This window comes from Larimichthys crocea, chromosome XXII (assembly GCF_000972845.2).
Source record: "Larimichthys crocea isolate SSNF chromosome XXII, L_crocea_2.0, whole genome shotgun sequence".
Lineage (NCBI taxonomy): Eukaryota > Metazoa > Chordata > Actinopteri > Sciaenidae > Larimichthys > Larimichthys crocea.
Genome location: NC_040032.1, coordinates 15,771,262 through 15,786,183, shown reverse-complemented (window position 1 = coordinate 15,786,183; position 14,922 = coordinate 15,771,262). Strand labels below are relative to the sequence as shown.

The window sequence follows — 14,922 nt, the reverse complement described above, 5'->3', positions numbered from 1 at the left end:
TGAACTAGTTGAGCTATCCCTGCAGGACTAAATCTATTATGTGCAGCTTTATACTTTCAGATTCATTTATCTAACAGCTAGTTAGTTATTTTTAAATATGAAAAACATTGCACATTGCTATTAACTCTTAGATGCACGAGTGACTGGACCCTACACTCTTCCATAAGTGGGTCAAAAATAACCCGTGTTAGAATCAATGTGTTTTTATATAACTTTTGTCATTTTGAATATGAATAATCAGGTGTGTTCAACTGTATACCTAGCAGCCATGACACTTTGGATGAGGAAACATAAAAGGAAGGGAATGTTTTGAATGATAAGCAAACCTATTGATCAATATGCAACTATAAATAAATGCACACACATGCACAATACATACAGTGATGCAAACTATAAATTAGGCATTTTGATGATAGATGATAAGAAACACATACTCTTTCACACAGTAGTGATGAATGACATGCATACACATTTCACACAGACTATATCCTGACAGTCGCAGCTGATAAGACTCAAAGGTTCCCATGAAATTCCATAGAAAATACATGCGGGTCATTTTTGACCCACCTATGGAAGCTTGGGGTAGGGATAACAAAAACTACAATTTCGTAAAATGTATAAAAGGTAAGTTAAAAAATGTAATGGCATGATATCAATAACATGTTTTTTGAGGAATAGCTGGAATATGAAATGATAACAACTTTTCATTACGAGGATATTGCAAGAAAACCGGGTCATTTTTGACCCACTTATGCATCTAAGGGTTAAACTCCTTAATGCATTGCATAAAGTAGTTAAATTAGATTTACTTCTCCTTAATGCATTGCATAAAGTAGTTAAATTAGATTTACTTTGACCAATTATAACAGTATACTTCACATATATTTAACAATAATAACCCACAAATCTTAATATTTGATTCATAACATATGCCTTTTCCTACATAATGAGTCTCTTTTTGAGCATTTTGCATTAAATCCAGGACTTTTTTCCAGTACTGCTGCATGTATAGGCCTTCTACAGTAGCAGATATTTTAGACTGTCAAAGGGGGAAAATCTCAGGTGTGTCTAATAACTTTAACATTGGCTCTGAATGCCATGACAGTGAGCCAGCGCGCACAGTAGCTCAATCCAGCAGTTAAATGGAGCTTAGCCATCATTAGTTTTATAATTTACACCTGTGTTTTCCTCCCGTGACATGTCCAAATATCTCCTGTGAACAAAAGTCTATTGTTACTTTTACTTTAAGGCCTTGTACGCCAACGCAGGTGTTTTCTCTGGCTGATCTTCCATCAGACCTCTGCTCAGGCTGAACGTGGGTGGAATTACTTGAAGTCACAGGGCTTCATGTACAAAGAATGATAAAGGTGTAAATTGCCTCGCACAAACAGGTGCAACAACACTCACAGGAAAGTGAGGGAGATGTGAACCGAGCAGTCTGTACAAAGCACAGTCCTGACAAATCTTCTAATCGTCCAAAGTATTCCAATTACCTGGGTGGGTTTACCAAGGACGTGCAGAGCCTTTAAGTAAAGGATCTGAATACTTCCTAGAGACCACTGGTCAATCTATTGCTGTAATGATTTGTCAATTAACTGAAAATGAATCACCAACAACTTTAAAAACCATTAGCAAAAAGTTTGCATCCTTAAGTCTGGGGCTGTTAGTTCAACAGTACAAGTATAAGACACCATACTGGGCTCAGTGGAAATGCGGTGGCCTTTTTGATCTGACAAACCAACAGCAATGTAAAAATAACACCAACACTAGGTAGTTAAGTAAAATTAAACCAGCATTGCAACTGTGCTTTATTGACAGAATCTACTTTTAACCCAGTATAGTTTTGCTTTGCTTACAGCCCTCATGGATGTGTCCTACATTCTTTCCAAGACATTCTTTTCATTCAGTAGCCTGAATGACAGTTGCATAGGTAGCAACTAGCAACTTACATTTAAGGCCCAACTGAGACATCACAGTATTATCCAGGCGGCAAATGGTACCGCATAATGCTGACAGCATAGCATCCAAAATAAACTCATATAGAAAATGGAATTGGACCACAGCAAACACAGAGTTCACTCAGGCTACTTGCAATATATAGGATTAGGTGTAGAAACTCTCTGTTTCTCAATTCATTGTGAAGTGAATTTTAGAAATAATATCAAAACAGGCAAGTGAAAATGATGAAATGTCATTTGTGATTTTGATGATTAGGACTGCAAAAAACCAATAGCTGAAAATATAAATGCCAAGTCCTTATTACAGGTCAACACAGCGGTTCAAACTCAGTCAAGAGTAGTCTACACTCCTGTCTACAGTCTTCCTCTCCTTCCTGCAAAAGTAATGATCAGAGCAACAGAAGTGAAGCTTCTTAAATTGGCTGTCTAACACTCTGTCCTATTGGGCAAGAAGACCATGCTACACACACACCGAGCAGCCTCTCTGTTGATGCATGGTGTTGGTGTGTTGGAGCGCAGAGACATCTGTTTGTTGGTCGGGGTAATTGTTTAGTCTCTCCATATCCAGCGGTGACCTGAATTGCTCCATAATCTCTAAGTCTGCACTGTGAGATCCACTTCCTTTCTTGCATGCAGAACTGTGCTTAGTGTCTGCTGCTGATTCGTGCATGTAGCAATGTCTTTGATGGCTATTTGGCAGAAACTAATGGCGCCGTATTCAGACCAGAGTGGGTGGGTGAAGAGATGAAGTTATGAATCCTATTCTTATTGTTCTCCATGTTACAGATATTAAGTATTTAAGTATTTAATCAAGGATCACAAGAGGAAAGTCTGCAATTGTAAATATCACGTAACTGTTAATAAATGGACTTTGGGTGTGCCTCTGTAGTTTAGAGGTCAAAACAATGACCATGATCTGTCACATCCCTCATTAAAATCTGTGGACCTTTCTTGTATTTCTTGCCATCTCTCCACTATTGCTACCTACAAAAATGATGAGATCTGTAAACATTTTTTAATCCAGATGTCCCGCAACTGTTCCAGAATGTGAGTGATCAGTCAATTTAATAAGGGCGTCCTAATAAATCAAAGAGCTAGCTGAAAAGACCAAGCAACATCACGTTTGAGGAGGATTTTTCCAAAATCTGCCAATACAAAACTTATTATTAATGGCTGCTAATGACCAGATCTATAAAGCCAAAGGTCGTTTTAAAAGAGGTAATTCGTTTCCAATGCAGTCAATGTCAAGATAAAGCACGATTATATTCTCATGTGTTACTGTGTGGATTCAATACACGACATGACTGTTTGCAGTCGTTGCCGTGGCAACGCCCTGTCACAGTGTCACTGTTCGGTGAGGTGGTGCTTCATCTTGCAGGTGGAGAAAAAAAAAGACAGAAAAGAAACCTGTTCTTTGCACCGGCTCTGTCTTTCACTTTCCTGTGACTGCGGGTTGTCCAGACAAGAATTTAGTGTTGATGATTCCACAGGCTCTGTGAGCCAACTAGTGTCAGGAGGTCCCCATGCGACAACTCCAATAACAACTCTGCTCTCAGCTGTCCCTCTTTCCTCCGACATTCATGTCAAGCTACAACAACCAAGCAGAACCTACTTTCATAACTCAGGCGACGGATGACCTCATGAAAACCCACGTGTTGCTAAATTTATCAGGGGTAGATTCTCATGAAACTGCTTTATAGACAGCATAGACACGATGAGAGTTTAAGACCTGCGAACATAATATTGATGTGACGATGAACATCAAAACACTCTCTAACAGTTCCTGTAAAAATCCAATAAGGACAAAGGTCTTTGCATCTCGTTTCGTCCTAATATCTCTCGCTCGCTGATTTTTCTGCTCTCTGATGGAAAACAGAATAACATTTTTGTGGTGCAACAAAGAGTTTAATAATCAACCACGATCAACCATGCGCATGAGGTGAAAGCCAAATGGATTTTTTTCCTGCAGACTATTGAAATACCTAATTTATTAATGAAAATCCATGTTTGCAAATGGAATACCCAAATTGGAGCCAAAATCCCTTTTCCTGCTATTGTTATTTCTCCTATTGAGTGCATTGTATCAACTCAAATCATCATTTTCTTTCTGACCAAATAACATACTCCCACAATAGGGCACCCATTCCTTTTTTTTCATGTCTCTATTTAGTACCCATTCCCCCATAGCATGTCAGTCATCACTATAACTGTAAGATAACGAGTTGTGTGTGTGTTTGTGTGTATTAGATGTAACAATTTCCCTCATAACCATAGCAGTCAATCATGTAAGAAGTCATCGCTGTCAATTTGCTCTTGGCTCTTCACGCCAGGTGGTGCAGAGCATCTGTAACGTTTCACAAGAGGTTCAATATGAGTCAAAATAATTAGTTGCACTCAGGACGTGTTATACGACGGACAATTTAGACAAAGAGGACAACAGTTTCTGACTAAAAGCGCTTACGTGTTAAAAGCTGCAGAATATAGGCCAACCTGTTCTAATCCTAGAGTTTTTAAAGCTGGAAAGTAGTTAAAGACAAAGGGATTGATATTCTACTTTTGCCCTTGAGTGAGAGAAAGAGGGCGGGAGAGAGGGACAGAATATGAGTGTGTGTGTGTGTGTGTGTGTGTGTGTGTGCATGTGAGAGTGACAGAGAGATAATCTCTTTTGTATTTTTTGATCCCTAAATGTGGTGGTTGTGTCCCCTTATCCCAGCTACTTAATTTCTGCAGCACGTAAGTGATGCCATGCACTTAGGCTGTGAAAAGCAGGTCAGTATGACCAGTGAGAGAAAACCACATGTGCATCACATGGATCGCCCTGGGATTATTCCTCACAAAATGTCTTAATTCCTCTGTTCACTAATGATCCAGGGAAAATGCCCTCTAATCTCCATTCCATTAATTAAAAAGAGCATGAGCCCATGGAAAACCTCACCATCTGCTGCAGTTTCATTCCTGCAGACAGATTGTGTTTTCCGCTTTCAACCAAGGGGATCTGGGGTTTTTTTCAGAGTAAACGGGTGGAGCATCCATTGAGGTGGATGGTAAACAAATACAACTGTTCTATTTTAGTATTAATGCACTGAAATATGCTGGGGAAAAAAAAAATCTGTTTTAAACTGAGGCAATCCGTGCCAGGATACTGTGATGATGTCTGGGAATTTGAGCTGCTTCTTGAGGACAATTTCACAGCTTAAAGACTTCAAACCCTTACACCGTAACATTCCTCTTCAGAGACTTCATAAGCTATAGTAACTACTTCTATCATAAGTATATGGACTTAACTTTTTGTATGAGAATGCTGTATTGTAATAGAGTCCTCGTTGTCTTCTGATTCTTTTCTCATTAGTCTTTGAAGCTTGTTTGAGTTGAGGCTTCCTCTGTGATTTCCTCTGTGACTTAGTAAAGGATCAGCACTTCCTCTAACAAAACAAAAATCAAGATTTTCATATTGAGTTTCATGTTTTAGTTCCAGTTTTATGAGACTGTTCATTTTTACTACCCTGAGCTTTAATGCCAATGCATCAAGTACAGCATTTTTAACAAAATAAAAGCATCTTGATTAAGAAAAATTAAAAATCCAAAACTAACTTTTTTTTACCTGTTTTGTGAGTATGCTGCAGGTAGGATTGTTTGTATCAGATTATACTGAACTATATCAGCTTTAAAATGATGAAACAATCTCATAAGAAACTGAACCAAGTACGTTTGACCTGCGGTCAAAGCCTAGAGGCTGTGACATGAATTTGATCGGGCTAGTAGGCAGGAATGATTATCCGAGCAGATGTCGTTTCCCCCCCTATTGGAACAGTAGGGCCAATAATAAAACGCACACACATACACACACGCACAGTAATCTGAGATAGGCTGGTAGCCTTTGCACATCCCTTTCTCTCTCTCCTCTCTTCCCTCTCACGCATACAGTCGCTGTTCCAGTCCAACCAATGTCAAGTTTTTTTTTTCCAGACTGTATTCTGCCTTAATCATCTTATATGAGTGCACTACAGACACCGTGCTTGGTGTTAGTTGCGGCATTGCTCCAGCCTACAGATGGACACACCAGGCGAGAAGAAAAGACTATGTGGGAGATGGCATGTGGTGTGCTGTTTTGCGTTGTTCACTTGTTTCTTGGACGCAGTCTGGGGACAGATTCGTTACTCAATCCCTGAGGAACTGGAGCATGGAGCTTTTGTTGGCAACATTGCAGAGGACCTTGGCTTGGATTTGGACAAGCTCTCTGCGCGCAGATTCCGGATAGTATCAGGTGCCAAGAAACAATATGTGGAGGTAAATTTAGAAAATGGAGTTTTGTTTGTTAATGAAAGAATTGATCGTGAGGAACTGTGCGAGCAGAGTTTGTCATGTTCTTTTCACTTGCAAGTGGTCATAGAAAACCCTCTGGAGCTGTACAGGGTAGAGATAGAAATTCTGGACGTGAACGATAACTCTCCTAGTTTCCCGTGGATTGAGTTTAATCTGGACATATCAGAGTCCGCTGCGCCAGGATCCCGTTTCCCACTTGAGAGCGCACAAGACTTGGACGTCGGATCCAACTCGCTCCGCACCTATTTGCTGAGCGTCAATGAGCATTTCCTTTTGGATATACAGACGCGCAGTGACGGCAGCAAATTTGCGGAACTAGTCTTGCAAAAACCGCTGGACAGAGAGCAGCAAAGTGCGCATCAAATGGTCCTAACGGCGGTGGATGGGGGCGCGCCGGAGAGATCAGGCACTGCGCAAATTGATATCACTGTTCTGGATGCAAATGATAACGCTCCAGTGTTTGATCAGTCGTTTTACAGAGTGAGGCTTGCTGAAAATGCACCAAAGGGCACTGTTGTCATAAAACTCAACGCGTCCGATTTAGATGAGGGTCCTAATGCTGACATTACCTATTCATTCAGTGGCCACGCTCCCATCAAAGTGCGCCAGCTTTTCAGCGTGGACTCGCGCACAGGGGAAATCAAAGTCAAAGGAGTGATCGATTATGAAAAGGTCAGGATGCATGAAATCTATGTTCAGGCTAAAGATAAAGGTCCCTCGGCTGTAGCAGTTCACTGCAAAGTGCTGGTGAACGTTTTGGATAAAAATGACAACCTCCCAGAGGTGATCCTGACATCAGTGTCCACACCTGTGCAGGAGGACGCGCCCCCGGGCACGGTGATTGCAGTTATCAGCGTAATGGACAAAGACTCAGGTGAAAACGGGAATGTGGACTGTGAGATCCCACATCACGTCCCGTTTCAGCTCCACTCATCGTTTAAGAACTACTACACGTTAGTAACTTCAGATTTTCTGGACAGGGAGGCAGTACCAGAGTTCAACATCACCCTTACAGCACGAGATATGGGCTCCCCACCTTTATTCACGAGGAAAACTATTTTGGTCCAAGTGTCTGATGTGAATGATAACGCACCGCACTTCAAACAACCTTCATATACGGTGTATTTAACTGAGAATAACGCACCGGGAGCATCGATTTGCTCTGTGAGCGCACTGGATCCGGATTCTGGTCAGAATGCATACCTCTCCTACTCTATACTAGATGGTGATATACTAGGAATGCCCATGTCCACGTACGTGTCCATAAACTCAGACAATGGGAACATTTACGCACTGAGATCCTTTGACCACGAACAACTTAAAAACTTTCAGATCACGGTTCAAGCTCAAGACGCCGGTTTCCCACCTTTGAACAACAACGTTTCCGTGAATATCTTTATTCTGGACCAAAATGACAATGCACCTGTCATTGTGTCACCGGTTCCGCAAAATAATGGCACGGCACCCTGCGAAGCTGTGCCCAAATCAGTCGACGCCGGTCACCTTGTCACCAAAATCAAAGCGGTGGACGCAGACGCAGGTCAGAACTCGCGTCTTTTTTATCAAATGCTCCAAGCAACAGACCCGAGCCTGTTCAGCATCGCTCTGTACACGGGCGAAATCAGGACGATACGCCAGTTGGTGGAGAAAGACCCCACGAGGCACAGGCTGGTCATTCTTGTGAAGGACAATGGTCAGCCACCCCTCTCGGCCACAGTTTCCATCATTCTGTCAGTGGTTGACAGCCTGCCAGATTCGCAGCCCGATTTGGGTGACCTGTCACAAAGCCCGCATCACAGCTCCAACTTCACCCTGTACTTTATCGTGTCTCTGGGCGCAATCTCCTTCACGTTCCTAGTGGCTATAATCGTCCTGGTTGCAGTGCGGAGACTGAAGGGCAGAACGTCCAACAGAGAGTCCAACTTCCCCTCCATCAGCGGGTGCTGTGGCTGCTGCTCTCGCTCAGAAACATCCACCACGACAGAGGTGTTCAAAAAGTCCAACTTAAATGTCCGGATGTCCTCAGGCGCGTCAGGCTGCGCGGAGACAAACAGCAACGGCGCACACCCTCAGGTCTACTGCTACAAAATGTGTCTGACACCGGAATCGTCCAAAAGCGACTTCATGTTCCTAAAGCCTTGCAGTCCGGTGATGTCATTTCAACAGAACAACGCAAAGAGCACAGATTACCTGACTTCTGGATGGAGCGCACTGGACCGTAACGAACTCACCAAAAACAGAGCAGCAACTCCAAACGAGGTAAACAAAACAGAATATGACACTGAAACACTTTTCACTCATTCCAAAACTATGTCCACTCTGTCATGTCTCTATAACTAGTCGCCCTGATGCCTCAAGTCAAATTAGAAATGACAGACAGGTTGACTGCAGGGGGGGCGAATGTCACAATGCATTTTGACACACTAGGGGACGCTCTAACAAGACCCATCATAACCTACTCTATATGAAATGATGACAAGAGAATGTGTTAAGAATAATCAGATGAACATCACAGACTGCGAATACTTAAGCATGTCATGGAGGAAATAACCTCATGTTGGGTTGCAATTACCTCTGTGTGCCAAGGTGTGTCACACAGGCAGAAAAGATGTTACAGGGATGAAAGAGATGCATAATTTCTCACTTTTTGATCTTGCTCTTGTTTGTGCTCTTGCCAACAGCATCAGCACAAGCATTAACATAAACCTCACATTAGGCACATAATCAGATTAGTTGCTAACTAACTGTGCCATTTTTATTTTTTTTAGAAGATGTGACATCTTCATTTTAATGTTGCATCAGAGAAATCTCGTCTAATCCGTCAATAAATATATGAGACAATGTAGCATTTATTAATAATCTGATAAAAACTGAATTGATAGGCTACCCTTCCTCAAGTTTTCCAAACCTTTACTCTATTATATTAACTGCTGGCTTTAAATCAGAACAACAGTGGCAGCAAAAGGCAAGTCAGTCATCTAACTTTCACCATACATCCCATAGCTGATGCCTTTAGATATACATGACTGCATCAAGTCATAAATTCAGTTGACTTATGAGTTCAGCTTCCAGCATCCAGTCATGCCCGGTGCTGTTAGTGACAGATCATTTGTTCAAGTCTATTAAGTGTGAAAACAGTCCAGGCATAATAATGCACACGCACTGCTGCAAACAGATGGTGGATGTAATACAATACAAACATTATGCAGCCCAGATTCTGACTTCAGAGTCATGGCATTGAAATGACGAGTGTAAGCAACGTGTCTATCAGGATGTAAACATCGAGAGAAGAATGGCATCACAGCTGTGATTTTACTCACTGAGCTCGTGCAGGTTGACACATCACATCAAACTGTTGACACTCAGGAAGGGGCAATAACAAGATTGTAACTGGCATTACAGATTTGTATTTGTGATTTGGAATGGTCTTGATCTAATTAAGCTGCTCACTATGTTGTTGTTGTTTTTTCAGCAGCTTAAGTATTCCTACAAGGACTGGACCTGGACCAAGAACCAGCGCAACTCAGCATACAAGAGGTGAATACATAGTTGAGCCAACACCCGCACATGCACACAGATACTAGACAGCTAAACTTAAACTTGTGCTGTCTCTTTGTCTCTCTCTCAGGTATAGTTCAGCAAATATGGAGAGCACCCTTTCTCGTCAACAAAAATACGACGCCTCCGTAGCGCCACAGTACTGGACCTGGGGGAACCATATGCGAGGTAGGTGGCAACTGTGCAGTTTGTGCTCATTCTCACAAAAGAAGGTGGCGTTGGATTACTTGAGGATTACTTAAGTCCCGGCGTGAAGTGTTTTGCGAAAAAAGGCTGAAATTAAGAAGAAGAAGAAGCCTCTAAAGCCATTTTATTCAGATCAAGTGTGCTGTATGTAAATATGGGCTCTTTGCAGAAATAATCTTCCGATACAGACTGTAATTTATGTGCATTTTTTTATTTTTTTACAGACTGCAAGGTGTCTCTTCAAGAGGGAGCGGTTCCTAACTACTCATGGGCACCGAAGTACACTCAGCCAACTCATTCTGAGCCACCAGACTACCAGCACAATGTCTATATACCTGGCACCACATCTGACTACAGCACTCTGAAGCTGGCACCCAGAGGGGAGCTGGATGTGTACAACACTTTCTCTACTTTTGGAAAGAAAAAGAGATTCATCTCACACTACGAACAGTCTTTTGACAGAGACGACGATCTCTTAAGCAATTCCCTGTTCAAATGATACACCAGCTTTACTGTATGTGCTATGCCATTACTAATTCCATGTAGAGCTATAAATTGCTTCCCCAGTGGACCGTGGACAAACTCTCCTTTTTCAGTGGACTTTAATACCATTCTTTACCATAAGTGTATATTTATTTGTTCAAATTCTGAAGTGTAAATAAAGTAAATAATATATTCTGAGTCATAGTAGGATCTTCGGGTAGCAGACATTGACTTTTCCATCGTGGATTCGTAGTCTAGTTTAAGGCATTAAACTGGGACACTCGAAAGATGGCTTTTCATTTCCAGCGATGTGATTTGATCTGTTTGTATGTCATAGTGAACGTCTGAACTCCAAAAAAAAGGTTTTTGATGTTAACAGCCTTCAGTCTGTTACAGAAGGATAAGTCCTTGTACTATTCCCTTTATGTAGACACATCTTTTTGTCTTAGAGGGATAGCTGCTGAGTGTCAACTGTACTAGCAAAAAAACCATACATCAAAGTAGAGGTTTCTACCTAATGCTCAATATATGTATTTAAGAAAAGAAATATACAAGTCTACATTTGTGGGTTTTATTTGTCACAAATCTCTTGGATAATCAAGCTGTGCTCAGTTACAGTTGTCTTATAAGTTCAGCTTCTGCCATCCAGTCACGCCTGGTGCACACTTGATATCAGAAATATGACACATCACATCAAACTGTTGAGGCTTATGATAATGGCACGATTGTAACTGGCATTCCAGATTTGTATTTATAATCGAGTGTGATTTGTATAGATGATTTCAGAGTTATGTAAAGGACTAATCCTTATATATATTCTATGTACAGTATAGATTAATATCAACAAATCTGTCCCCAACTTTGTAGTTGTTTTTTGAGAGAACAACCTTAATTTTGTTGCTGTCATATGCTGAACCAGTGTGTTTTTGTGGCTCTGATTGAACTGCTGCGGTAACACAAATAAACAAATTAATCAAAAGCAGTGAAATATTATTTTTTTTTATCTTTCTCTACTATTCAAAAGCTGACATTGAGCTTCTTTTTCAGGGCACGGCACAGTGTGAATTACAATTACAGGACTTTTGTCCAGATTTATAAAATGGCATTCAGGAGCGTTTGATAAAAATGTGTCAGGAGCACGACGACCTGATGAGCTTCAAAAGTGCCCTTTCAGAAAGTGAGATGCAGGCAGAAATGGCAAGGCCGCCACTCATCTCGCCTGCCCTGGCATTGCATGGTGCCTGTAAATGAGCTCTTTACAAATTCTGTCATTTTGTGCTGAGATGCTGACACTGAGATTTCAGAGAGATCAGAGGTGTGGACCATGGAGTCGTATTTTTCGAGACACCAACAATCAACCCCCGCTGAACTGATTTTAGCTATTTTTTTCCCAGTTCCCTCCTGAGTTGGAGTCAAGCTTAGTGATGCTGAGTCCTCACTCCACGACATGGATACCTGACCTGTATATATATATAGAGCCTAGGGAGGAAAAAGCACTTACTGCTGTTGTTATGTTGTGACTTATAGCTCTGACTATCCTTTAACCTTTTCTCCTGAGATTCTGGTCAGTAAAGCTCAGGTTCAGCTCCTACTCTGGAGATAATCCTCGAGATCATCTCTAACTGAGCTACTGGAGAACAATGGGTTAATCTTGGGCTTGGACCTGACTGCCTCGGTGCCAAGGACTAGTTTCACTAGTTTTCATTTCGAGGCCTGTCATTAGAAACTACCAGGAATTTAAGATACAAATCCAGATAGGCCCACAATTATATCCTGCCAATATTAGAGATGCTTAAGCCAAGATTTATCTTTGACTGTATCACAACCAGTAGCAAAAAACAGCCAGGCTTAGCGATCATAATACGTCCCATGTGCTATGAGTAGAGGCGGATAGCATATGTCTATCTCCTGTGCCAGAGCACAATCTGTGCTTTGCTTTATTTCTCTTCATCTTCCTCTTTTTCTCTACCAACTATCCATAATATTATACAGCTCTAGTTTAGTCTTCCATTTTCCTCCACTAGAGGGTACCTTTCACTCACAGATACCTCTTCTGAGGTATTACTGTTCTTATGTTAGTGCATGATATGAATTAGAATTTTATTTCCATATTAGCTATATCATTATTTTATTATGTAACCTTTTATTTTCATTTGATAACTTCATGTAGATGCATTATATTTTTTAAAAACACAAGATTTTTATACTTATATGTCAAAATCTGTACAAACACTTCTATATATGGTGCATACATTGAATGCTTTTTTCACGTCTCATTAGCCAGGAGCTGTGACTTTATATTCTCTCTCCCACTCTCCACACTGTTATATAGGTCAAGCAGTGGGCAGGTGGCAGCGCTTTTATAAATGTAACACCTAGTATGGCCATGACTCCTATAGGTGTTGTTCAATTAGCAACTGGGTAAGAGAAAGGCCCCTGGAAGTATTTGACCTCATTGTATGACAGCGTTGCATGACATGGGCATTAACCGACAATATAAAAAATTATTACATATAAAATGAATGAACAACAACAAATCAATCAATTAAAAATAACTTAATAAGCTACCAGTTAGAAGTATTCTCTGCACTAAACAAACAAGAAATTAGATGATTCATCACATAATGATGGCAATATGCTTATAATAGCATTCTTCTTCATTGCCAATTCTTCATCATGTTAAATGTTAATTAAGATGCTGAAGGGGTCTTGCTGGGTGGGTGCAAGTGGTCATGGTGAGGTGTTGTTAAGTCGGCCTATTATTACTGTAAGTCTCTTTCTCTTCAGTTTGTTGTTGTAAGATTCCAGCTGCTCTTGCAAGTGAGAATCAACTGGTTGTTGACATATACTGTATGTGGTAGAAATTCTGGTAAGGTGTAAGAGTGCACTATATGGAAATGCAACAGTCCACTCATGGTTTGCTTATTAAGAAAGTGATATTGAGTTAAAAGCAACAAAGAGTTTGACTGTAGGAAGTAATACTAAATATTAGTGCATACATTTTTGAACATCCGTTCGATGAGAATTAAATTAACTTGTAACGCCAGTACAAGTTACAACTTGTGAGAATAAATGACAGCATTCATATAAAAGAAAGAAAATGTTTACCTAACCCGGATCATGTAAGTGAACGCTTATGTGTTGAGCATCGATTTAAGAAATAAGATATACACATGATATGAACTATATATGTCTAATGATTGTCTAGACATTGTTGAAAATTATATAATGTTGCATCAAAATATCCAACGAAAATGAATGAAATGTTTTACTGTTTGTTGTAGATTGAGTGAGAAGTTCTACTAAATTATTCTGAGAAGACGTGCTCATGAATTGTGAATTGTGAATGAATTATAATGTCATAAATATAAAACATAGATACTATGTGTAGGGGGACTATCCAAATAAAGTCTTAAATTAAGTGCTGATATGGGCCAGAACATCAAATTCTGAAAGTCACTGAGTCATATAGTTAATTCAACTCCACAAGGTGTAGTTTGGTAAATTAATCTAACATCTAACCGTTTACATGCAGACGATATAATGTATGTATGGTGAGTGGAGGGCAGACCCTCCTGTAATTCTCTACATTTCCACTGGATGGAGCTCAAGGAGAAGAATATCGAGGACCCTCCTCCTCTTGTCTCCTATCATGTCAGTATAACCAAACACAGTGAAACATAGCAGCAAGTACGGGTAATGACAGGGATTAAAAACAGCATGGGATTATGGGTCTAAAAAATGTCTAATGGTCAGTATTCTTGATGTTTGTCACTCCAAAGAAACACCTGGGGTTACGTTTAGGTAAATTTTGATTGTTGTCTGTTTGACTGAGTGAGGAATAGCCTGTAAGAAATGCACATCACTAAATACAAGACCACATTTTAAATATCAAATGAGATACAAAGTAATGTTATCATCAGCCATATAGCAAGAGCCTCATGTGAGGAAATCCTCTATTCCACATACAGGCATACGTCTTGAGGTCACTGACTTCTCTCCTTGACATGCAGAGCAGCTGTATGTTTGTGTTTAGGAAAGCAGGCGCCATTCTGATCATTACTATGGTAACCGAGGTCAGAGGATAGGGCTGTCTCTCTCCCTATAGACCCAATATATAGCTACATAATGTAGACACTTTTCCAGAGTCGGGCCTCCCACAGTAAACACATCTCCTTGTTTGTAGACTAATGACCATTTGGCGAATACCTTATACTGTAAATGCATTGAGTATGTCTGTTTATGGACATCGAGTAGCCGGGGCACCATTCTGAGGGCGTATAGACGAGCCAGAGAGGGCAGCTTCATCAGAATTGAGGATCAGCATCAAGCAACAACAAGTGTATTGATAAATCCTCCATTCTCCTTGGCCAAATTTCAATAAACCTTTCAGCATAAGACATCTTGGACTCCT

The 14,922-nt window shown here is 40.6% G+C and overlaps 1 protein-coding gene across 1 annotated transcript; it reads left to right on the top strand.

The window, feature by feature from the left end:
• The first annotated feature begins 5,806 nt into the window (after nt 1-5,806).
• Nucleotides 5,807-11,422, top strand: LOC104920034 (protocadherin-10). The gene is made up of 4 exons (XM_019278128.2): nt 5,807-8,540; nt 9,754-9,818; nt 9,910-10,007; nt 10,250-11,422. Exons 1-4 carry the CDS (start codon nt 6,009-6,011, stop codon nt 10,522-10,524), a joined length of 2,970 nt encoding a protein of 989 aa, XP_019133673.1. The 5' UTR covers nt 5,807-6,008; the 3' UTR covers nt 10,525-11,422.
• Nucleotides 11,423-14,922: the final 3,500 nt, after the last annotated feature.